The sequence below is a fragment of the Zingiber officinale genome, chromosome 7A, assembly GCF_018446385.1.
Source record: "Zingiber officinale cultivar Zhangliang chromosome 7A, Zo_v1.1, whole genome shotgun sequence".
Classification (NCBI taxonomy): domain Eukaryota; kingdom Viridiplantae; phylum Streptophyta; class Magnoliopsida; order Zingiberales; family Zingiberaceae; genus Zingiber; species Zingiber officinale.
Window position 1 is genome coordinate 9,519,707 of NC_055998.1, and position 24,728 is coordinate 9,544,434.

Genomic DNA, 24,728 nt, shown 5'->3' on the forward strand with positions numbered 1-24,728 from the left:
TCCTCTAACCTATTCTGTATAAAAGCTAAAATTAACTAAGATGAAAGCTAAAATTCATCTAATTATTGTTGCTCTTCATGCTTTGTCTACCTCTAGTGTAATATGGGCATCTGATCCTAGTCCACTTCAAGACTTTTGCGTCACCGATAACAATTCCAAAGGTTTATATTATATATAACTTCTTCTCCCTTGGTTAATTTAATTTGGTTGTCAATCTTTCCATCGAGTGGCTCGTCTAAATTTTATTCAATAGTTCCTTGATTTATAGTGCTTGTCAATGGATTCGTTTGCAAGAGCATGGATGGCATGAAAGCCGAAGACTTCTTTACCTATGGCCTCTACAAGCCCGGCAACACCATAAACAAGCTAGGCTTCAACGTCCGTGCAGTCAATGTGAATACAATTCCTGGGCTCAACACCCTCGGTGTCTCTATGGCTCGCATCGACTTCAGCCCTCGCGGACTCAACCCACCCCACACTCACCCTCGCGCCACTGAGATCCTCACCGTGCTGGAAGGAGAGCTCTATGTTGGTTTTGTGACATCTAACATCGGCCAAACCAACCGCCTTTTCACCAAGATTCTGAAGAAGGTCGATGTGTTTGTGTTCCCTCAAGGCCTTGTCCACTTCCAATTCAACCGTGGCCATACAAGAGTTGTTGCAATCACTGCTCTAAGTAGCCAAAACTCTGGTACCATAACCATTGCCAATGCAGTTTTTGGCTCAAAAACCCCCATATCTGATGAAGTTCTCGCTAAGGCGTTCCGAGGAGATCAAAAGACTGTCGATCGACTTCAAGCTCAGTTCTGGATGGATAACAACAATTAGCTTGATAGGAGCTAGACGTGTGTGTTTGAATATATTATCAATATCATTAGTATGCATGGGTTAATTATTATAACTAGCATAATAAGCTTACTCAATGAAGTAATTTGTCATGTAATCGTTTAATTTATTTCAATAATAATGATGATAATAAGAGATTTTATTTGAATAATGATAATATAAGATTTTGTCTGTAAACCAAGGTTTAATCATGCTAAGAAATTAAGACAAAAGCATCAAATTTAATTATTGTATTTGTACCTTTTAAAATACAAATTAAGTTGCAATTATACATTTGAATATGACTTAATCAATGTAGAAGTTTATGATATGGGATACTACAAGTGAATCCAGATATGATATGACAGTCAAGGTGAGATGGCAGCCAACAGATCACTCTCAACAAGATTTTGCTCTCTGCCTAGAGCTGAGGATTTTAGTACGAGGACGACCAGTCCAAAGGTTCGTTCGACCGAAGGGACCTAGCACTCCATTTTTGTGTTAAGACACCTATTATATATCTGATTAGACAATAGTCGTTCGAGTTTAAGGGATGGTCGGCCTACTATGAAGTCAGTGTTGGATCGAAAGCGTTAGAGGGGGGGGGGATGAATAGCGCTCGTGGCTGTTTCGTTCGTTTCGGAAAACTCAAAGTAAAATACGCAGCGGAAAATAAAACACAATGCAAACACCAAGTTTTTTACTTGGTTCGGAATCTCTAACGACTCCTACTCCAAGGCCCACACGTAAGAGTGCTTTTGATGGACAATCACTAATCAATCCGGAATAAGTACAAGTACAATGATTGATTACAAATAATAAGAGAACTTTTAAAGAATACCAACAACTCAGAAAAATGAATCTTCAGCGCAAATTTTGTCGGAGCAGCTTTTGAGCGTCGAGGAGGTGTTTTCTGAGCAGCTAAAAGAAGCGAAAGTCGTTTGTTGTGTTGTCTTGAGGCTTCTGATTGAGGCTCCTTATATAGGCTATTTCGGGTGCCTGAAACCCCTCCGGGTGCCTGGACCATGTGGCTCGGCCACTCCACGAGTGCCACATCAGCTTCCCGATAACTTTTAGGTTCTGGGCGCTTGGACCGACTTCGGACGCCTGAACCAACTTTCTCCAGCTTCCTTGTTTTCTGCAAAACAAAGTTAGTCCAGGAAAAAAATAATATAATATAAAATTATGACAACCTCTGACTGTTCGATTCTGACTTCGGATTTCCATCTGGAAACCTTAGTTCAAACCGACGCCAACTGTTCGCTCACCGGGGAACGCGTTCTCGCCTACTCTACTTAGGAGAGTTTACCTGTTGCTAGTTGATCCTCCAGACCAACTGGAATTTTGGTCAGTGTCCGAATCTTCCGGTCTTCATACTGGACTTCCGCTCCACGACCCGTCCAGTCTTCCACCCTATTTGTGACACTAGGATTTCTGTTGGAACCCCAAGATTGTTTTGGTGTGATCAACAAGTTAAGTTAGGTCCTGTGTGTTTTTAACCTTGTGTCTAAGTGTACAGGAGCTTAGGAGCACAGGTAGTCGAGCGGAAGACGCAGCTAGCGAGAAGGACGGCACGCGGTGCGTCCGAGGGATGAGGCGTTGTAGAAGAGTACACCGACGGATGAGAAGGAAGCGTGCGGTGGTTCCGAGGGACGAGAAGCCGGAGCGGAAGATTGCTCGAGGAGCAAGAGAAGCAGATAGCGAGAAGGTCGGCACCAGGTGTGATCGAGGGACGAAGACTGCGGATGTGTACGCTGGCGGACGAGAAGGAAGCACGCGACGATTCCGAGGGACGAGAAGCCGGAGCAGAAGCCTGCTCGAGAAGATCGGAAGTTGGGTTCGAGTGAGCTTTATTCCAGATGGCAGAGATCACCTAAGCAAGCGAAAAACTTGGTCTGAGGAGAACAGAGCTGGAGCAGAAGACCCGGGCTGAAAAAGTCAATGGGGTTGACTTTTCCAACCGGGGTGCTCGGAATTGTCCGGGGCTCCCGGAATAGTTCGGGGCGCTCGGAACCCCTCCGAGCGCCCGGACCGAAAATATATCCAGATCTCGGTCAAACCGAGATCTATGCATTGGGGATAAAGTTTTATCCCCCCTAGGGCGCCCGGAACCCCTTCGGGGCGCCCTGATCAAGGCTATAAATACAGCCTTGGTCCAGAAGCTTGAAATCAACTCAGAAAATTATGTATTCCAACACTTGTGCGCTCTCAGTTGTAGTTTAGCTTCTATTTCTCTATGCGTTATTGCTGTAAGAGGCTTCTCCGCCTTAAGGAGTACTAGTGCAATATTTTTCTTAGATTAACAACTTCCCCGGTTGTAATTTCTGCTTATTTATTTTTGCTGTGAGCCTCTTCTATTAATTTCTGCTTATTTATTTTTTGCAAGTGTTAGTTTAACAAAAGTCGAGAAGGGTTTTGTGTTTTTATTTTTGCAGGCTATCCAACTCCCTCTTCTAGCCGGCCGCCGCGATGCAACAAGTGGTATCAGAGCCAAGGCGTTTCAGGAGGACTAATCGCCGATTGAAGCAAAGACGATGGCTAGACTGAGTATCTACCCGCCGAAATTCGAAGGGGAATTCGCTAGCTGGAAAAAAACGAATGTAGGTATCCTTTAAAACTGATTTTGATTTAATGTTAATTATGGAATTTGGTTTTACAGCACCGGAAGATAAGGAGAAATACCACTGGACGAAAAAGGAGCAGGCCGACTACGTGGCAAACGACAAAGCTAAGTACCATCTACTAACCGTTCTTCTGCCACAAGAAGTCAACTGGATCAACAACTATGACTCCATGAAGGAACTTTGGGAGAAGTTCCTTGAGCTGCACGAAGGAATGCCCAAAGCTAAGCTCGCGAAATGAGATTTACTCTGCAACCAGCTCACCAGCCTGTGACTTGGGGAAGATGAGACAGTTGCACATCTGCACTCAAGAATAAAGGAAATCATCACCGGACATTCGAATCTCAGAGAGACGGTAAGTAACCGAGATTCGCTAAGGTACGCACTAAATTCCTTTCCTAGAAATTCAAAATGGGCGTCACTGGTAGATGTCTTTTATATTTCAAAAGACTTAGAAAAAAATACATTAGAAGAATTCTTTTCCACATTTGAAGTGCATGAATCAAGATATGCAGGTACGAAGGAGCCCAAGAACAATGTCGCCCTCAAAGCATCGAGAGACGAACCTAAGTCGGAGTCTTCTCTCGACGACTAGTTAATGCAAAAGATCGAGCCAGCGTCAGACTCTAGCCAGGAAGGAAGGGAGCTGGTTCAGTCGATCGAACAGAGGGATCAGTCGACCGAACCTCAAAGATACTTATAAAAAGGGGCTCGAGATATGAGGCTGAATAATACTATTTTCTGATCATCTCAAAGCTCATCTATGCAAGCGGACCGTGCTACAAGTCTTCTACGACTCCTCAAACTACTCTATCCGGAAGTACTGATCGAGCTTCAACCTTTACTTACTATCATCAGTATATTTTTATATTACATTTAAATTAATATAAAATAGTAGGATTGTTACTATCTTATATCTTTGTATCTGTACGATCTGCTTCTTTCCGAGGATTTTAGAAAGAAGGATTATAGTGGATTACCCATCGGTGCGGCCAAGGATCGCGAGCCTTCGAGTAGGAGTCAACCTAGACTCCGAACGAAGTAAATGAACCAGTCTTTCATTTTACTTTCCACTGCACGACTTTGGTTTCTAAAAGAAAAAGAAAAGTTTTAGAAAGTGTGATATTCACCCCCCCTTTATCACACTCATCCGATCCAACAATTGGTATCAGAGCTTCGTAAGCTTTGAAATTACTTAACCATTTTTCAAAGCACCTTTTTAAAACTTCTTCTTTTTATTAATTATTCTAGAATATTTTTTTCCTTATTGTTTGTATTTTTTAAGCACTACTAATCCCAAGACGAGAGTCTTAGAAATCTGTTTATTATTCTTTCAAAGATGTAAAACTCTTATCAAGAAGGATACAACACTGTCCGACCTCCTCTATTCAAAGGAGAAAATTTCAGTTATTGGAAGAATAGAATGGAGTGTTACTTGAAGTCTAATATTAAACTTTGGTTCACGATCTTGAAAGGATACACTCCCCCGATGAAAGACAGAACATCATTAGAACCAGAAGATTGGACTCCTCCAATGATCAAGAAGGCACAACTAAACTACAAGGCGATCAACACCATTCAATGCGGGCTCATAATGGAGGAGTTGAACCGAGTCGGTCCCTACGATAATGCTAAAGAACTGTGGGACTCCCTAGTAAAACTATATGAAGGGACTAACAAATCTAAGGTAAATAAAAGGGATTTGCTTTTAAATAACTTATTCAATATTAAAATGTTCCCCGAAGAGACGGCTTCACAACTCCACGCTCGATTGAAGGACATCCTCAACAGTCTCCATCTGATCGGACATATTTTTGAAAACTGTGACACAATAAGGTATGCATTAAACGCTTTTCTGAGAAATGCTTTGTGGGCATCAATTGTAGATGCATACAAAGTTTCTAAGGATATTTCAATTCTTAAGTTAGATGAATTATTCTGTGAATTAGAATTACACAAACAATCTAACGTTAGCCATGTCGAGAAAGGAGTAGCTTTGTATGCAAGTCTAAGCAAGGAAACTAAAACAAGAACAAAGATCGAGTCTGAAAGCGAGTCAGACGCTGACTCAACAAATGAAGAAGAGTTAGTCAACATGGTCAGGAGATTGCTGACGAAGAAGAAATTCAGAAAAAGTGCCAAGAGGATACCACTCAACCAGACCCAAAACAAATTAGAAGTGATTTGTTACAGATGCAACAAAAAGGGGCATTTCAAAAATGAATGCCCAAATCAGAAGGAAGAAAGGCCTAAATCGACGAGACGAAAGAAAGCCCTCTAAGCAACATGGGATGAGACCTCTTCCGATGAATCTGACACAGAGCAAACATAGCATTCGTGTCATCTTGCATTTATGGCAAGAAATGACGATTCCGATTCTGAGTCCGATGAAGAGTACGAGTCCGAGATCGACATCGAGTCCGATAGAAGACACGGATCGGAAGATCAAAATATGGTAACGATTTATTCTAAGTCTAATTTGCTTAAAGTAGTTAAATGCTTGTTTAAAAAATTGTCAAAATCTGAAAAACAAAATAACTTGTTACTTAAGGAAATAGACCACCTTAAGCAGCAAGTTAGCTTGAGTGACTCGACTAACCAAGTTCAAGTCGGAACTTCAACTCAAGTTGAAAAACTTGAGGAAGAAAATTCTGACTTGAAAGGTCAAGTCAAGCGACTCAAGAAAACGTTGAAAAAGTTCGAACTGGGGTCCAAGTGTCTAAACATGGTACTTGGATCACAATGAGCCGTGTATAACAAATCAGGACTTGGTTACAATCCTAAACAAACAAACAAATCATACTTATCATTAATTAGTCAAAATGTTAGAAGTCAAGTCCAAGCATGGGTCCAAACAAAACATTTAATCAAACCAATTAAATCAAACCTATACTTAATCCCTAAGAGTCAAATTCATTACTTGGATAGACCTTATCTAAGCTATGATTGAAGTTCGAAAATACTAACATGCAATGTTACGAACCGTAAGTGTACAGTTACGTCATCAGTAATATAAAAGATTATCGTATCCACAGAGACTGTTGATTAAACACTAGTTAACTTCGCATGGTGAATTATCTAGAAAAACGTAAGATTTAAGGGAAAAGAAAGTAAGAGAAAGAGAAGAGGGAAGAGAGAGAATGGATCTCAAGAGGGGTTGACCTAGGAGGATAGAGGATGATAGATTCTAGGATTTCGGTTTCCTTGTAATTCTAGGCGATATTATATAGATTGCTTAGTTCCTATCCTTTATGTTCATGCTCTTGTAGGAAGTTAGATTCATTACCGACTCTCCCCTGCAATGTATAAGCCAACATGATCTCCTACTCTATGTCCTATGCTATTAAATGGAAGTGATTCCTATGAAGTCCGTTAGCGGGGCAACCCTGTCACGACGCTCCTCGATCATACAACATAGAAACACACTAACACACAATAATATAAAGATAGAAATAGTGATTATGTCCGATACCCTACTTGTGGAGATTTGCTTCTCTTTTCAAGGTGATACCTTAGACGTTCGTTAGCGGGGCAACCCTGTCATGACGCCCCTCGGTCATACGATCTAGGGTATCTCCCTCTATGGGATTAACAGTTCTACATAAGCATTTGATAAAATATGCAAAAGATATATATAAACATTCACACACACACATCATCATCATCAAACATGAACAAGGCATTAACAAGTTATTGAATAGAAACTTGGCAAATCTATATAGTTTTATATCTCCATCACATCACAAATACTTCCGACATCCTAGATCTAGAGATCTACTCTATTGCAAAGGTATAACAACCCCAAAATATAAAGAAATGCATACTTACAACCTTAGATGTGAGAAGAAGGGGAAGAAGATATGCTTGCCGATATTTCTGATGTCTTAGGTATGTCTCCTTACTCTAGAGATGGAGGGATCTTCAAGGGATAGAGGAGAATGAAGCTCTAGGGTTTCCCCCTAAGGGGAAAATCCTTTCCCAAGGAGAGGGGCGAAGTCCCTGTAAGGGATCGATGGCCGGCTAGAAGGGGGGTTGGATAGCTAGGTCACCCCCAATTTACATTCTTCTCTACAAGGTGTTAGTGCGTAGCGGAATATACTAAACAAAAACAATAAGAACAAGCAAGAAAGCACAAATGCTAACACAAATCCTTTACGTGGTTCGGAGATTGCTTGCTCCTACTCCACGGTGTGTCCTTGAGGTGGATGAGTCCTTGATCCTTCGGTGGATCAATCCCCAGTAATCTCCGGCTAGCTCTTACTCCTTCTCGGTGGAGTACAACCTCTCACAAAGCTCTCTTCCTCTTACAAGATGAAGACTTAGATTAGGAGGAAGAGAATGACTTGGAAGCTTTGGACAATTGCTAAGGAGTTATTCAACAAGCATGAGTAACCTCCTTCAAGCTCCAAAGCTTTCCTTAAATAAGAGGAGAGAGTTGATCATCATATCTGTTGGTGTTGCAAGGTTGCAAATATAGTCCCACATTGAAAACACATGGGAAAGATCATGAGTTTATAAAGAGAAAGATATCTCCATTAGCATGAGACCTTTTGGGTAGAGCCCAAGAGCAAAATCATGAGGGCTTAGGCCCAAAGTGGACAATATCATGTCATTGTGGAGATATCTAAATTCTTTTCGATCCTACAATTGGTATCAGAGCCCGAATTGTCAGAAGGTTTAACCGCCGACTGTGCACAAGAGTTATGGTCCGATTGAGCCATGTGGGTACAATATTGACCTCAAACAAAGAAATTGGGGGCTCCTATGTTCGGATCAAGAGGACCAGACACCAGGCAGGAAGTCCTAGTTGCGGCTAGGCAAGGAAGTCCTAGTAGGTTGGGTGGACTGAGGGGCAGGAAGATCTGGTGGGTCGAGGATCAAACATGGGAAGCCTGTGATCCTTTGTTTGAGGGGGAATTGTTGGTGTTGTAAGGTTGCAAACATAGTCCCACATTGAAAACACATGAGAAAGATCATGAGTTTATAAAGAGAAAGATATCTCCATTGGCATGTGTTGGATCATGATGTTTCGATAGAGGGGGGGGAGGGGTGAATATCGATTACGAAAATTCTTTCGAAAAGAGTTAAGCGCAGCGGAAAAAGGAAGCAATACTAACACATATCAATTTTACTTGGTTCGGAGCCTGTGTCGACTCCTACTCCAAGGCCCGCACTCGTTGAGTACTTTCGGTGGGCAATCACTAGCAGTTCAAAAATTATTACAAACTAAGTACAGAAAATGCTAATGAAAATAAAAGCAGTACCGACAAAGGAATAAATCCAAAAGGAAAAAGTGCGTGGTCGGAGCTTCATTATTGTCGCAGAAGCGCAGAGCAGCAGAGCAAGCAGTAGAAGATCTTCTTGTCAGTTGTTCATCTGAGCTCCACCCCTGACCCTTCTTTTATATGAGGCTTGGGGTGCCCCGGATCCCTTCCGGGTGCCCTGGTGAGACATGGCAGGTCCAACCAGTGAGCTCCACGTGGCAACGAAGCGTTCAGGATAAAATTGCCTCCCGGGCGCCCGGACCTCCGGGCGCTTGGATCCCCTCCGGGCGCCCGGACCTCCGGGCGCTTGGATCCCCTCCGGGCGCCCGGACCACCTTTCTCCAGAGATTCCTTCTCCTGCAAGACAAGGTTAGTCCGAGGCAAATATATAATATGTTTCCTACAAAACAAAGTGTTAGCCCAGTTTTATAAATTCAATATCAAGAGTATGACTTAGATTCTGTCTTTTCAAGACCGGAATCTAGTCATGATCTCGACTTAGATATCCGATATGGATCTAAGCCGGATCGACGCCTAATGTTCCCTTTCCGGGAACGCGTCCTCACAGTCACTCCCTTCCAGTGACTTACCTTTACTCATCTGCCAGACATCCGGTCAGTCCTTCGACTCGTCTGGACTTCTCGCCAGCTATCTGGTCAGCCCGTTGACCTAGCTGGACTTCGTGCCAAGCTTCCGGTCAGCCCGTCGACCTGCTTGGACTTCGTGCCAAATGTCCGGTTAGCCTGTCGACCCATTTGGACTTCATGGCAAGCGTCCGGTCAGCCTGTCAACCCGCTTGGACTTCGTGCCAGACATTTGGTCAGCCCGCCGACCTGTCTGGACTTCGCCTGCACACTCGGTCAGAGTGTTAGATAACGACAAACCTAACTTAACCTTATTTGTCATTCATCAAAACCTGGGTTGAATCGTTAGTGCTAACCGCACCAATAGCATGATCCCTTTTGGGTATAACCCAAGAGCAAAACCATGAGGGCTTAGGCCCAAAGTGGACAATATCATGTTATTGTGGAGATATCTAAATTCTTTTCGATCCTACAATATCAACTCATCTCGACACCAGTCGACTGCCAAAACCATCAGTCGACTGGTGCTACAGTTGGAGGTAGCGAACGACTACTTTGCAGCACCAACGGTCTACCAACGATCATTTACCAGTCGACTGCTAAAACTAGCAGTCGACTGGTAGCTGTTCGTTGAGCGAACAGAATATTTCTATTCGCAGCCAGTTGACTGCTAAAACATGCAGTCGACTGGTGTAGTTGACTAATAAAACATGCAGTCGACTGGTGCAGTTGACTGCTAAAAGTTGCAACCGACTGGACTGCACCTTGTTACACACTCACACTCATCCTCTCCGGAGTCACCCTTGAAGTGCTCTTCCTCGGCCTTCGTCCCTCAGATGCACCTAAGCCCACGGCTCCTCTCCGTGCCATCCTTCACATTGCCTTGAAGTCCACTTCCCTCGGCTCCACTCCATTGCTCCTCGTCCGACGGTCCCTCGGATGTCTTCCACACCATCCTTCACCGAATCAAGGATCCGAGCCCTAGGATGAGCTTCCCAAGCTTAGCTGCACCAAGCTTCTCATGTGTGTTTCACCAAGCCCTGGAAGACTCAAACACACATATCAAACACATATGAAAGCCTAACTTAAATTCTTTGACATACACATCAAAACCATGATCGTATCGATCAAGCATGGGTCGATTGCACCAACAATCTCTCCCTTTTTGATGTGTGACAATATGTTTAAGTTAGGCATAAATAACAACGTGAAAATTAAGAGCAATATGTAAACATGAAGCATAATACCCAAGCTCCCACTTAACATATGCTCTCAACCTTAATTTTCAAGTTTGCACACAAGTAGGTTTCTAACTTAACCCTTCCCATTTCTCCCCCTTTGACACCATCAAAAATTGTACCAAACAAGTACATATACCAAGGTATCAAAGTGGACATAAAATTACCCAAAACCAGCTCTTGACAGTGCTGGAAAATAGGTACCAGTCGACTGCCATCTGTTGCAGTCGATTGACACATTAATAATCTGAATTTCAGCCTTCTAAAGCCAACTTCAGAAATACATAAAAAATTCTAGAAAATTCAAAAAATCATGAAATTTTGAACACATATTTATTATAATGTTCTTTAATAAGGAAAAATATGCTTCCATGAAAATTCATCATATTTTTGAAGTTTTGATAAAAACTCAAACACTTTGAAAATATGTAATTATGTATCAATTTGAAACCTAGTTTTGCAATCATATGTTTCAACATAACTATACCACAGTAAATAAAATATAAAATTATTTTAAAAATATTTGAAATGTTCAACTATGATCTATGGGCAAAATGTCCATTAATTAAACATTTACTTTCCCCATAGTTGACCTATGATCACTAAACTTTGATACATTTCATAACTCATCAAAATGCCATAAGCATAAGTGAATTATTTGCATCATTCTAATATCTCACATTTATGGTTAGAAAATAATGCAAGTCATTGTGAGATAAAGGTAACCTCTACTTAGCCCTTTTGACCATGAATCTCTATCAAGGCTAAGTGCTCCCCCTTAAGGTCTCAAATCAACCTTTTTTCAAGGATTTGAATAATTATTTCTATGGTTGACTTGACCTAAAATCCTCTAACCCTTGAGGATTGATTTTGGCACGCAATAGAAATTCTTTCTAATTGGGTTAACCAAATATTCCTTGGGGATCCATTTTCTATCTATGGTCTTGGTTTTTTATTGCCCCCTAGCAAGTAGACAATGGTAGGTCTTTTCATTGTTGTGTTCATTGTATCCTAACCCATTTTTCTTAAAGCTTGCCCTTTGGCTCCCAATGATCATGTTTAGGGTTTTAGAGCCAATTTTATATTTTCTAAGGGCATTGGTAAGGTATTCTACCTTTTCCCTTAATTTCCTATTTTCCTCTTCTAAACATGAATCATTTGAACTAGAAGAGGAAGAAGCATGCAAATCATTATCCTTAATAGACATGGATTCTAATTTCTCCTTAAGCATGCAAATATCATTTTTCAAAGATTTGTTTTTTTTTCCTTTTGACTTTAAACAAATAATCATTTGTACTTTTAATAACTTTAATTAAAACATGGGGAGGAAGATTATATACCTCACTTACCGAAAAGTCTGAATCCGAGTTTGACCTTCCCTTCACTTGAGCTCCCTTGTTCATCTTCGCTTGAGCTCCTTCCATCTTCATTTTCGGATGAGGTGGAGGCTACATCATCAATTCCCATTAGAGCAAAATTGACTACATGGTGCTCTTCTTCCTCCGATGATGACGGATCATCCCATGTCGCCTTTAGATTTTTGACTTTCTTCCCCTTTTCTTTTGTCTTTTTCTTTTCTTCCTTCTTCTTCAATAGGGGGCATTCATCTCTTATGTGTCCTTCTCCTTGGCAATTGTAGCAAATGACCCTCCTTGTTCTACTTTTGCTTCTTGAGCTTTTCCTTGCATGGGATTTGTTAGATGAAAATTTTTTAAATGCTCTTCTCATTTTTCTTACCATATACACCTCTTGGTCACTTTCCATTGAGGTGCTTGATTCTTCAGAGTCGGAGGATGGTGGGGATAAAGACTTCTTCTTCTTACCCTTTCCCTTGTTTGCCACAAGGGCTACTCCTCTTGATCTATTTGCTTCTCCTTCTAATCCTTCAACTCTTGTTTCGTGAAGCTCCATTGTTGAGAAGAATTCATCTAGAGAGCTCTTCTCTAGATCCTTTGAAATGTAGAATGAATCTACAATTGAGCTCCACGTTGAGGTTCTTGGGAAAGCATTTATGGCTTTCATCATAATGTCCCGGTTGGAGAGTTTCTCACCTACACTTGTTAGTCCACTTAAAATTTCTTTAATTTTAGCATGAAGTGTAGATACCTTATCTCCTTTCTCAAGCTTTACATTGTTGAGTTGAGTTCGGAGGAGGTCTCTTCTTGCTAATTTCGCTTCCGATGCCCCTTCATGAAGCTCTACTAGCTTTTCCCATAGTTCTTTAGCGCTTGAGTAGTTTCCAACCCTTGTTACTTCTTGTTGGGGAAGGACATTTAGTAGATGATGTATTGCTTTTGAATTCGCTAAATGTTCTTCCCTTTGCTTCTTGCTCCACCTTGTTTTCTCGAGTATCTCATTGTTGTGATCTCTAGGCACTTCGAAACTATTTTCCATGATTAGCATAATGTCAAAATTCGTATCGAAAAATACCTCCATTCTCTTTTTCCACCAAGAGAATTCTCCTTCGAACTTGGGTGGATGAATGCTTGAGTCGGCCATTTGATGATGTTGCTCTTCTTGGCGATTAGTCTGTTGAAGAGCTTCCTCGCTCTGATACCACTTGTAAGGGATCGGTGGCCGGCTAGAAGGGGGGTTGGATAGCTAGGTCAACCCCAATTTACTTTATTCTCTACAAGGTGTTTGTGCGTAGCGGAATATACTAAACAAAAACAATAAGAACAAGCAAGAAAGCACAAACGCTAACACAAATCCTTTACGTGGTTCGGAGATTGCTTGCTCCTACTCCACGGCGTGTCCTTAAGGTGGATGAGCCCTTGATCCTTCGGTAGATCAATCCCCGGCAATCTCCGGCTAGCTCTTACTCCTTCTCGGTGGAGTACAACCTCTCACAAAGCTCTCTTCCTCTTACAAGATGAAGACTTAGATTAGGAGGAAGAGAATGGCTTGGAAGCTTTGGACAATTGCTAAGGAATTATTCAACAAGCATGAGTAACTTCCTTCAAGCCCCAAAGCTTCCCTTAAATAAGAGGAGAAAATTGATCATCATATCAACTCATCTCGACACCAGTTGATTGGAAAAATCATCAGTCGACTGGTGCTACCGTTGGAGGTAGCCAATGGCTATTTTGTGTTGGGTTCTTCAGGCCGCGAAAACCGCTTTTCCACGTCGCGGAAACCCCGAGTCACCCAAAGCCATGGATCTCGTGCAAAGATTCGTAAACAAAATTATCGAAAAACCTTTTTCTTGTACGAGTTTGTAAAAACTTTAGATCTACACTAAAGTTAAGATCATTACCCTTGTAGCAAAGCCCTTCGCGTTCCCGCTTGTCCAAGATGTCGCCGGATCTCTAGTTGTCAAAGTAGACAACCTCTATATGTATCCACACGGACACAAGTAGAAGGAGATGACCAAAACACAAGGTGTGCTAGCACCAATGGAGTGTTCGGCCAAGGAATGGGAGAAGGAGAAGAGAGAGCACCCAAGGGAGAAGAAGAGTGAATAAAATCAATGAGAGGAAATTCAAACAACCCCTTAGCTATCAAGTGGCCGGCCACTCTAGGAGGTGTAACTCCCACATTAATTCCAATTAGTGTGGAGACCATTAAGAGTTGTAACCCCCATGAGGTGGCACTCTAGGATGATGTGGATCAACACTATTGGTCCACATCTTGCCACCTCACTAAATGACATGGCAACAAGTGTAACCTCCTCATTTAATGTGGGCCGGCCACATTAAATGCTATGGAGGCTTGTAACCTCCATGAGGTGGCACACATTGATGATGTGGAGCAATCCTATTGGTCCACATCTTGCCAACTCACTAGTGATGTGGCAAAAAGTTAAGTCAAACATGACTTTTTCTCTTCCTCTCAAATCAAGTCAAACTTGATCAAATCTCTCTCATGGTTGATCTAATCCAACCATATGATTCAAGCCAACTTAATATAATGAATCTAATTCATTAAATTAAGTTGATTTAATGAGTCATAATCTAAATTAGACTCATTGAATACATGAATCAACTTGAGTCCAACTCAATTAGCCCAATTTGGATTACTCTTAATCCAATATAATTCATCAAATGAATCTAATCCTCTTAGTTCATCATATGAACCAAATCTCCATCTAATTGTCCTTAGTGTGTGACCCTATAGGTTCTTGTAACGTTGGCAATGCCCTAAACCCATTTAGGAGCATAAGTAATGAGCGGTATCTAGCAACACATCATTACTACCCAAGTTACAAGAATGTCGAGATCCGACATCACCTTGTGACTACCAATTGTGACTCCTCACAAAATATGTGACATTGTCCTTCTATCCTAGACATCTAGATTGATCAATGTGAGGCATAGACCGTGTCATCCTCTAATCAATCTAAATCTTGAACTCCAAGTTGACTCACTCGATCAAATGAGCTCAACATCTAATGTTGACTCATTTGGGCATGGCCATGCACTTCGTGGTCTAACTCTATCAAGAATATTGATGTCGCCCCCATATGGGAGGGATAGATCCCATCTACATCACTCACATTCCTCCGCATAATTTGTTACATACCCAAGAATCGCCTTTATAGTCCACCCAGTTACGGGTGACGTTTGACGAAACCAAAGTACATAACTCCTTATGTAGGGATCCATGGTGACTTCATGTCTAAGGACTAATAGTCATACTAATAGCCACATGAGAAAGTATATGACACTCATATAACGATCCATGATACTTTCTCATGGCGGGTCATTCAGTATACATTCTCTAATGCATACCCATGTGTCAGCTTGATATCTCTATATCCATGACTTGTGAGATCAAGTCATCGAGCTGACCTACATGCTAGTCTTATTGTATTAACATTGTCCCTGAATGTTAATACTCGACTAGGAATGATTTAGAGTAGTGTTCCCTATATCATCTCACTATCGATTCAACTAATCGATTGATATAGGTACGAACCTTCTACTCAAGGACGCTATTATACTTAGTCTATTTGGCACTAATACAAATAAGTATAATAACCAAACAAATGCCTTTATTAATATACAAGAATATGATACAATGAGTCCATACAATCATCAAATGATTAGCTCTAGGGCTCTAACTAACACTTTGCAGCACCAACGGTCTGCCAACGGTCATTTACCAGTCGACTGCTAAAACTAGCAGTCGACTGGTAATTGTTCGCTGAGCGAACAGAATGTTTCTGTTCGCAGCCAGTCGACTGCTAAAACATGCAGTCAACTGGTGCAGCCGACTGCTAAAACATGCAGTCGACTGGTGCAGTTGACTGCTAAAAGTTACAACTGACTGGACTGCACCTTGTTACACACTCACACTCATCCTCTCCGGAGTCACCCTTGGCCTTCATCCCTCAGATGCACCCGAGCCCACGACCCCTCTCCGTGCCATCCTTCACGTTGCCTTGAAGTCCACTTCCCTCGGCTCCACTCCATTGCTCCTCGTCCGACGGTCCCTCGGATGTCTTCCATACAATCCTTTACCGACTCAAGGATCCGAGCCCTAGGATGAGCTTCCCAAGCTTAGCTGCACCAAGCTTCTCATGTGTATTTCACCAAGTCCTAGAAGACTCAAACACACATATCAAACACATATGAAAGCCTAACTTAAATTCTTTGACACACACATCAAAACCATGATCATATCGATCAAGCATAGGTCAATTACACCAACAGTCCCAAACCCAAGATGAGTTAAAGAATGGATATCTTGACCCTTTTATACCTCCTCCAAGCTGCCCTGGAAAATCAAGATTACAGGGGTCTGGTAAACTGAGTTTTCCACCCATTAAACCAGGTTTCTCGTGATTCACCCTAAACCAAAGTTGTATTTCCTGAAATTATCTTCAATCTGATACTTGGATCGAGCCCTGGCTCCAATCGAGCCGAAAGTTATAGCGGTTCAAACTTTGGTTTGTAGTCTAGCGGGGGTCCAGTTGAACCCACAGTTGGGAGGCACGACCGTACCATTTAGCATGGGCAGACAATGCTTTCTCTCTGTTAGATCTGAAGAAAAGTTGTAGATCTTGAAGTCAGCTACGTTTTAGTATAAATAACAGTCTGAAACTCCAACGGAGCACAAAGTTATGGCCGAATTACAATCAGTCTGCAATCTGCCCAAAATTCAGCACAACTTTGTTTTGGTGTGGCACGACCTGTGTTCTTCATCACACGACCGTGTGGAATCCACACGGCCTAACATGGCTTCCTCTCGGGTTGAGTCACACGGTCGTGGCCCTCTTCTTCTCTGCCAAGGTCACACGACCGTGTGGATTCACACGGTCGTGGCCTTCTGCGTCTTTGGAAACTTAGCACAGCCGTGTGCTGCTTGGACACAGGGAGCTGACACGACCTCTGGAGAAATAGCACGGCCTTGCCTTGCTCTGCCTCTGGATTGTTGACACGACCGTGTGGGTCACATAGCTGTGATCCTCCTTGCCTCTGGAACATTGGCACGGCTGTGCCAATTGGCACGACCAAAGCAAGATAATGGCCACACGACCGTGTGGCATACACAACCCAAGATGGATTTCCTCCGGAGTTGCTCCTGTGTGCAATTTAGCTCCATTTTGGCTCTAAATAGTGTCCTATCAATCAAAACAAGTAAAGAGCATATCTCCGAACAAAATATAATAGAAGTATGATATTATAATGAAAATAGGGTGCAATAAACATAGATTATGCTCATGAAATACAAGTAGATATGCATCAAAGTATGCATAAATGTGTATATAATCTATGCACATCATACTCCCAAACTTAAACCTTTGCTTGTCCTTAAGTAAAACTCACAATCTTGACTCATGTGGTTAGATAGTGCATCATAATATCTAGCAAGTCAAACTAATCCTATCAAATGATTTCATTGGTGAGCAAGATACAAAAGTAGTTTGAGTATGACCTAAGTAGTAGTCCTCCGTACTCAGTGCAAAAGTGACCTATGCTTATCAAGTTTCAATCCCTAAGCCTAGTCAAGTCATCATAGAACCGTATTCCTTATGCTCTCAGTGATAGACACTTACCTGCCACACGCTTGGTTCATCCTTCTCAATATACCCAAGGTCTCAAAGGCATGCTCGATATCAAGAGAAGCATAGTAGTTATTTCCCCAATAATCTAACTCGGTCTCAAAGGGGAAACTTGCTAGTTTTCACTCACGATGACTATTTTTTATATCCCTTATTTATTTATTTTCATCATTATTTTTAAGTGATTGCAAGATGCAACACTTGAACATAAATGCATATAAGTGCAAATGTTGGGATATTTTGATTTTTCCAAATGAGTTGACATGATTCGAGCATCATCTAGTAACCAAAATATAGTTTGAGAAATTACTACGAAAACACTAGTACTAATCAAGTTATATGAATCATGACTATTTTCAGAGTTTTCTACTATCAAAACTAGGCAAAGTGTATAGAGATCCTAAAACAAGGCCAATACTTAAACTCTTATAGTAAAACATTACTCATTTCATGCTATCATAGATAGAAAAAGATAGATCACTAGACATAATTGCACCATAAGTCACCAATAAACCACATGGAATCTAGAATAGACGTGCTAGTATTTTGTAATAAGGAACAAACAATCATAATATGATGAATGATGCAACTAGCGAAAATTTTATTAAGGAACATGAAAAAAAAACTAAGGAACATGAAAAACTATACTAAGCCCAAACATCTCCCCAAACTTAAACTTTTCATTGTTCCAATGAAAACTAGAAATGATATATGGAGGAGATTTATGAAGTTTAGAGAAGTTATAAAGTGATGAGCTCCAAATGGTTGACATTCATGTTTTTAAAGATACTCCTCTATCCAATACTCACATTCCTCCGCAACTTTGAAATCTACAAAAATAAGATAGACAAGAAAAATTAAGTAGAGGACATGATTTATTATCAACGAAGTAAAAAGAAACTAGAAAGAAACTAAAACTAAAATAAAAACAAGATTGAACTTGGGTTGCCTCCCAAGAAGCGCTTGTTTAAGGTCATAAGCTCGACCACATCATTAGATTTAATGAAATCATGATCTTGGAGGTGTAAGATATTTCAACACCCTCCTACCAAGAGCACTTATTATGGAGGGAGCTTTCAACATTGGCATTAAAAAGTGAAATAACGCTCTCTCCATCTTCGTCTTCTTTGATGTTCTTTCAGGTGGCCGAAGACGGTTCAGATTGAGCATCTAATTAGAGGCCTATGAAAATCTGCACACTCAAAAGAAAAACATATCTCCCACAAGCATGTTATAGAGTATAGAACTAGAACCATATCAAGATAAGATGAATAAGTAATACAAACTGAATCACATCCAACAAAGTCAATTATAGGTACCTCTATAAAGTTTTCCAAAAGATCGCAAGAAATACTAACCATGCTTTGCTGAGAGATACTTGAAAATTCTAAACATGTGGATGTGACTTCTTCAGAATTAGGTACTGGTTCTAGCTCTGAATCAAGTGGTGGTTCCTTTGAAAATGGTGATTCTTGGGGCTTTGCTTCCATTGCATAAGTCCCTACACAATTATCCTCAACCAATTCCATTCTTGTAAATTCCATAGTATCAATTGGTTGTGCGATCAAAGGAGGTGATTCTTGGGACATTTCTTCCATAGTACATGTGCCTACAATTTTATCCACATCATCAACATAAGTGGTGAAGAGTCCACTAACATCAATATCATCAATAGAAGGATCAACAACTTTATTAGAAATTTGTAGTAATGTTTGCAAAGCTAGGATCCCCCATTGCACCATTAGCTCTTCATAATCTTGTGTTGTGGTCTTCATCTGGCCTGGAGCAGGAATAGTTGGGTTTTGATCTAAGTCAATTGGCTTATCTGGTTATGAATGATGTGGCCTGTCCAATAAAAAATCATCTTGAAACTCTGACGGACTCTGATACACATGGGAAGAATGCTCAACATTTTGTATGCAGTTGTAATCAAAATTTTGATGATCTATCCAAAATTGATTATAATGTTGAGGCGGGTCAGAGATCTGCTGCTGAAATAATGATTGCTCACTCTACTATAGAATTAGCTGGGGTTGAAGGTTCTAAATTTGATAATCATCCCAGTCATAGTCATAAGTATCAGGAACTTGTTCATATGTATCTTGATATTGAGGTTGAACCAAATACTGAAGTTCCGGAGTATTAGCAGATTTTTGGAAGAAGTGACAAATAGCAGCTGGATGAGATGTGCTACCACACACTCCACAAAGGAACTCAAATTCATCATCTTCTGAGTCATGATCTTTATAGATGGGAGATCTTGCTTTTTCATTCATGAGTGTGAAAAATTCTCTTAAAGGCCTGCTTGACATGTTAGTGCTCAAGATATATAAAAAAAATTATAAGAAAAATAAAAAATGCAGAATTAAAGACAAGAAAGAAAATGCAAAGTAAAAGCTAGAAAGAAAATGCAAAAACAAAAAGAAAACTGTCTAGAGTAACTCATATGCTAATCAACTAATGTTAATCGAAAACAGTCTCCAGCAACGGCGCCAAAAACTTGTTACGAACCACAAGTGTACGGTTACGTTGTCAGTAATATAAAAGATTATCATATCCACAGGGACTGTTAATTAAGCACTAGTTAACTTCGCACGGTGAATTATCTAGACAAACGTAAGATTTATGGGAAAAGAAAGTAAGAGAAAGAGAAGAGGAAAGAGAGAGAATGGATCTCAAGAGGGGTTGAGCTAGGAGGATGGAGGATGATAGATTCTAGGATTTCAGTTTCCTTGTAATGTTAGATGATGTTACATAGATTGCTTAGTTCCTATCCTTTATGTTCTTGCTCTTGTAGGAAGTTAGATTCATTATCGACTCTCCTCTGTAGTGGATAAGCCGACATGATCTCCTACTCTATGTCCTATGCTATTAAATGGAAGTGATTCCTATGAAGTCCATTAGCGGGGTAGCCCTGTCACGACACCCCTCGGTCATACAACATAGAAACACACTAACACGCAATATCATAAAGATAGAAATAGTGATTATGTCTGATCCCCTAGTTCTTTGTGAAGATTTGCTTCTCTTTTCAAGGTGATACCCTAGACGTCCGTTAGCAGGGCGACCTTGTCACAATGCCCCTCAGTCATACGATCTAGGATATCTCCCCCTACGGGATTAACAATTATACATAAGCATTTGATAAAATATGCAAAAGATATATATAAACATTCACACACACACATCATCAAACATGAACAAGACATTAACAAGTCATTGAATAGAAACTTGGCAAATCTATATAGTTTTATATCTCCATCACATCACAAATACTTCCTACATCCTAGATCTGGAGATCTACTCCATTGAAAAGGAATAACAGCCTCAAAACATAAAGAAAAGCATACTTACAACCCTAGATGTGAGAAGAAGGGGAAGAAGAGATGCTTGCCGATATTTCCGATGTCTTAGGGATGCCTCATTGCTCTGGAGATGGACGAATCTTCAAGGGATAGAGGAGAATGAAGCTCTATGGTTTCCCCCTAAGGGGAGAACCCTTCCCCAAGGAGAGGGACGAAGTCCCAAATCCAAGATGAGTCAAAGAATGGGGATCTTGACCCTTTTATACCTCCTCCAAGCTGCCTAGGAAAACCAGAATTATGGGGGTCCGGTGAATCAGGTTTTTCACCCATTAAACCAGATTTTCTTGTGATTCACCCTGAACCAAAATTGTAGATCTTGAAATTATCTTCAATCTGATACTTGGATCAAGCCCTGGCTTCAACCGAGCCGAAAGTTATGGTGGTTCAAAGTTTGGTTTGCAGTCTGGCGGAGGTCCAATTGAACCCACAGTTAGGAGGCACGGCTGTGCCATTTAGCATGGGAAGAAAATGCTTTATCTCTGTTTGATCTGAAGAAAAGTTGTAGATCTTGAAGTCAGCTACGTTTCGGTATAAAGAACAGCCCAAAACTCCAATGGAGCACAAAGTTATGGTCAAATTATGATCGATCTGCAATCTGCCCAGAATTCAGCATAGCTCTGTTTTGGCATGGCACGACCCGTGTTCTTCTTCACACGGCCGTGTGGAATCCACACGGCCTCACACGACTTCCTCTTGGGTTGAGTCACAGGGCGTGTGGCTCACACGGTCGTGGCCCTCTTCTTCTCTGCCGAGGTCACACGGCCGTGTGGATTCACACGGCCGTGGCCTTCTGCGTCTTTGGAAACTTAGCTTGGCCGTGCCATTTGGCACGGCCGTGTGCTGCTTGGACACAAGGAGCTGACACGGCCTCTGGAAAAATGGCACAACCTTGCCTTGCTCTGCCTCTGGATTGTTGACACGGTCGTGTGGGTCACACGACCGTGATCCTCCTTGCCTCTGGAACATTGGCATGACCGTGCCAATTGGAACGACCAAAGCAAGATAATGGCCACACAACCGTGTGACATACACGACCCAAGATAGATTTCCTTCGGAGTTGCTCCTGTGTGCAATTTAGTTCCATTTTCACTCCAAATAGCGTCCTATCAATCAAAACAAGCAAAGAGCAAATCTCCGAACAGAATATAATAGAAGTATGATATTATAAAAAATAGAGTGTAATAAACATAGATTATGCACATAATATACAAGTAGATGTGCATCAAAATATGCATAAAAGTGTAAATAATCTATGCACATCACTCCACCAATACACGGATGACGTAAAGTGAAGAATGTTCCATACTACACTGTTAGACTCGATGCAAAGATTGTTTAATCGGCTCCCAGTCAAATCCATATGTTGTTTCAAGGATTCAAGTAGGGGCCCAAGGAGACACTCAGGGCCTACATTAAAAAATTCAATGAGGTGGTCATGGATGTCCCCTCGACCGCCCCTAAGATTCTAGTGAGCGCCTTTTCTCAAGGGCTCGCAGACAATGAGTTTTTTTTGTTCCTTGATTAAGAAGTCCCTAAGGGACTTCTATTATCTACTTGGTTGAGTGACTAAGTACATTAATGTCAAAGAGGCATAATCCTCTCGGAAGAAGGAGATTACCACATCCTCTCTAGCACTTGCTCCTGAGCGTCGAGTTCCTCCCCCGCCTCTTCCTCATAAAGGACCTTGAGCAGACCCTTAGCCTCATAACCAAGATTCGTGACCTCAAACTTTACAACATGTGGTGTAAAATATCGAAAATAGGCGAATATTAATAAGGGGAAAATAATAAGCGAATATTAATAAGGGAATTTTCTAAAATTTTTGGAAATTTTTCGGGAATTTTTCGGAGCTCGTATGGACGAGTTAACGGGGATAAAACTGGGGCCCGGGAAAAGCCTGTTTAGACTACCCATTTAAGCGAGGAAATGTTCATATTTATAATTCTTTTTTTCCCTTTCTTTTTCTTTTTATTTGTTCTTCGTTTTTCCCTTTCCCCTACCGGAACTCTCACCCGACGCCACTTCTCGCGTGCCCGCGCCCCGCTTCCTCGCCCGATCCCTTGCCCTAACCGCTCTCGACCGACGCCACAAAACCGCCGCACGCCTCGCAAGTAAAGCCGAGCCGAACCCCTTTCCTTCTCCTCTTCTTTTTCCTCTTCTTCTTCTTTGTCTCCGCCACTGATATCGGGACGCGTCGCCGCCCCTTTCGACCGGAAGCCACCTCCAAGCCGTGCCCTGGATCACCAATCGGCCACCTCTACCCTAGCCTCTTCACTGCTGCACACCGCCGCTTGTCCTCAACAAAGGAGTGCGACGCCGATTGCCTCCTAGACGTCTCCACCACCACCACCCCATCTGGCTGATTTCCGTGCCCTAGTTTAGGGTTCACAGCCGCCGGTGCCGCACGGAGCAGCATCGACGTCGAACTTCTTCTCCGCTGTGCTCGTGCCCTAGCGTCGTTGCCACCTTTGTTTGTCCCGGCTCGGCACCACAGTGGCATTGGGATTTCACCAGAGGAAGCTTCGGATCTGATTGGGGTACGATGTGTTTGGTATCAGGCTTGTAAGGATCTGATCGCATTTTTTTGTGTGGGTATATTATGTTTAATTGGTTGATCAATCTTTGTAGTTTCAACCATTTCTAAATACAGATCAGGTCGTTGAGTTCTGATCGCAAATTCCTCCGGTCGTGAGCCATCAGTGAACATTATCGCGTTAGGTGAGTTTTGGATTAGTTCATGTATTAATCTAATCCAATTTGATTGTAGATAATTGGGGATACCTAATCCATTGTAATGGTGAAATGGGTTAAGTTAAACCTAGTTGAATTTGGATTAATGGTTGGTTAGCTAATTAAATGCATAAGGGTATTAGCTAAATCCGTATATGTTTGATATCATAGGACATTAATTTGTGATGAGCACTTTGACGCAGATGTTGTCTAGCTCGATCTATATTGAAGGCGGGTACTTTGACTTATGTCTTTTGATATGCATAATAATGTGTTTAACATATAGTAATAATTGTGTTTTCCATTTGTTTCGGTTGGTCACTACATGATCTGTTACATGATGCTTGTTTACTTATTATGCACTGCATGTTATTATTTACCTGATCATACATGCTTTAGAGGTAGTGACACAACCATATTATACATTATGTTCAGGACCTAAGGTTTATTTGATACCCTATCTGATCGGTGTACCTTCCATTTTATACATTGTCCTGTGGTACACACTTTGTATTTATTTATATGGTTATTGTTATGCTGTTCATGATATTTCCATGTTTAGTGTCATGCATCATCTTGCATGATTGCATGCTGTGCGATTGTCTGCTCCATTATTATCGAGCACATCGCCAGTTACATGTATCTGTACACACCACCACTCATGGGTTAGTGGTATATCAGACAGGTGTGTGGCAGTTCTGCTGTTTGGCTCCGTTGGTCTGGTGACTCAGCGTGGTAGCCGGCAGACAGTTCCGCTCTGTTTGGCTCCGTTGGTTTAGTGTAGTAGCGTGGTAGCCGGCAGGCAGTTGGACTTTGTTTGGCTCCGTTGGTCCACTCATGGGTAGTGTGACGCAGCGTGGTAGCCGGCAGAGATTCCTCCCCGTCATCGTGTACCGGGAGATGAGAGCATTGCGCTCCCCCATTTATGATTTGGGGTAAGAGTATGTGTGTACTCCGACAGCATCCCGTCCACTCGGTCACTCATCAGGGGCAGGGATGTCAGAGTGCACGGTTGTCACAGCCCTACCCACTCGGACTCACCATTGTGTGTGAGATGGCTGACTGGCGTTAGGGGTGACCATGTCATTGGCATCA

General features: G+C 41.6%; 1 protein-coding gene across 1 annotated transcript; it reads left to right on the forward strand.

The window, feature by feature from the left end:
• Positions 1-40: 40 nt before the first annotated feature.
• LOC121999912 (putative germin-like protein 2-1) lies at positions 41-828 on the forward strand. The gene is made up of 2 exons (XM_042554536.1): positions 41-161; positions 269-828. The coding sequence occupies exons 1-2, from the start codon at positions 41-43 to the stop codon at positions 826-828; spliced, it is 681 nt and encodes a 226-aa protein (XP_042410470.1).
• The last annotated feature ends 23,900 nt before the right edge of the window (positions 829-24,728 follow it).

Excerpts from the sequence above, each read along its gene's own strand:
- LOC121999912 (XM_042554536.1), top strand. The coding sequence starts at position 41 with ATGAAAGCTAAAATTCATCTAATTATTGTTGCTCTTCATGCTTTGTCT. Across the intron at positions 162-268 it reads CACCGATAACAATTCCAAAG|TGCTTGTCAATGGATTCGTT; the intron begins GTTTATATTATA and ends CTTGATTTATAG.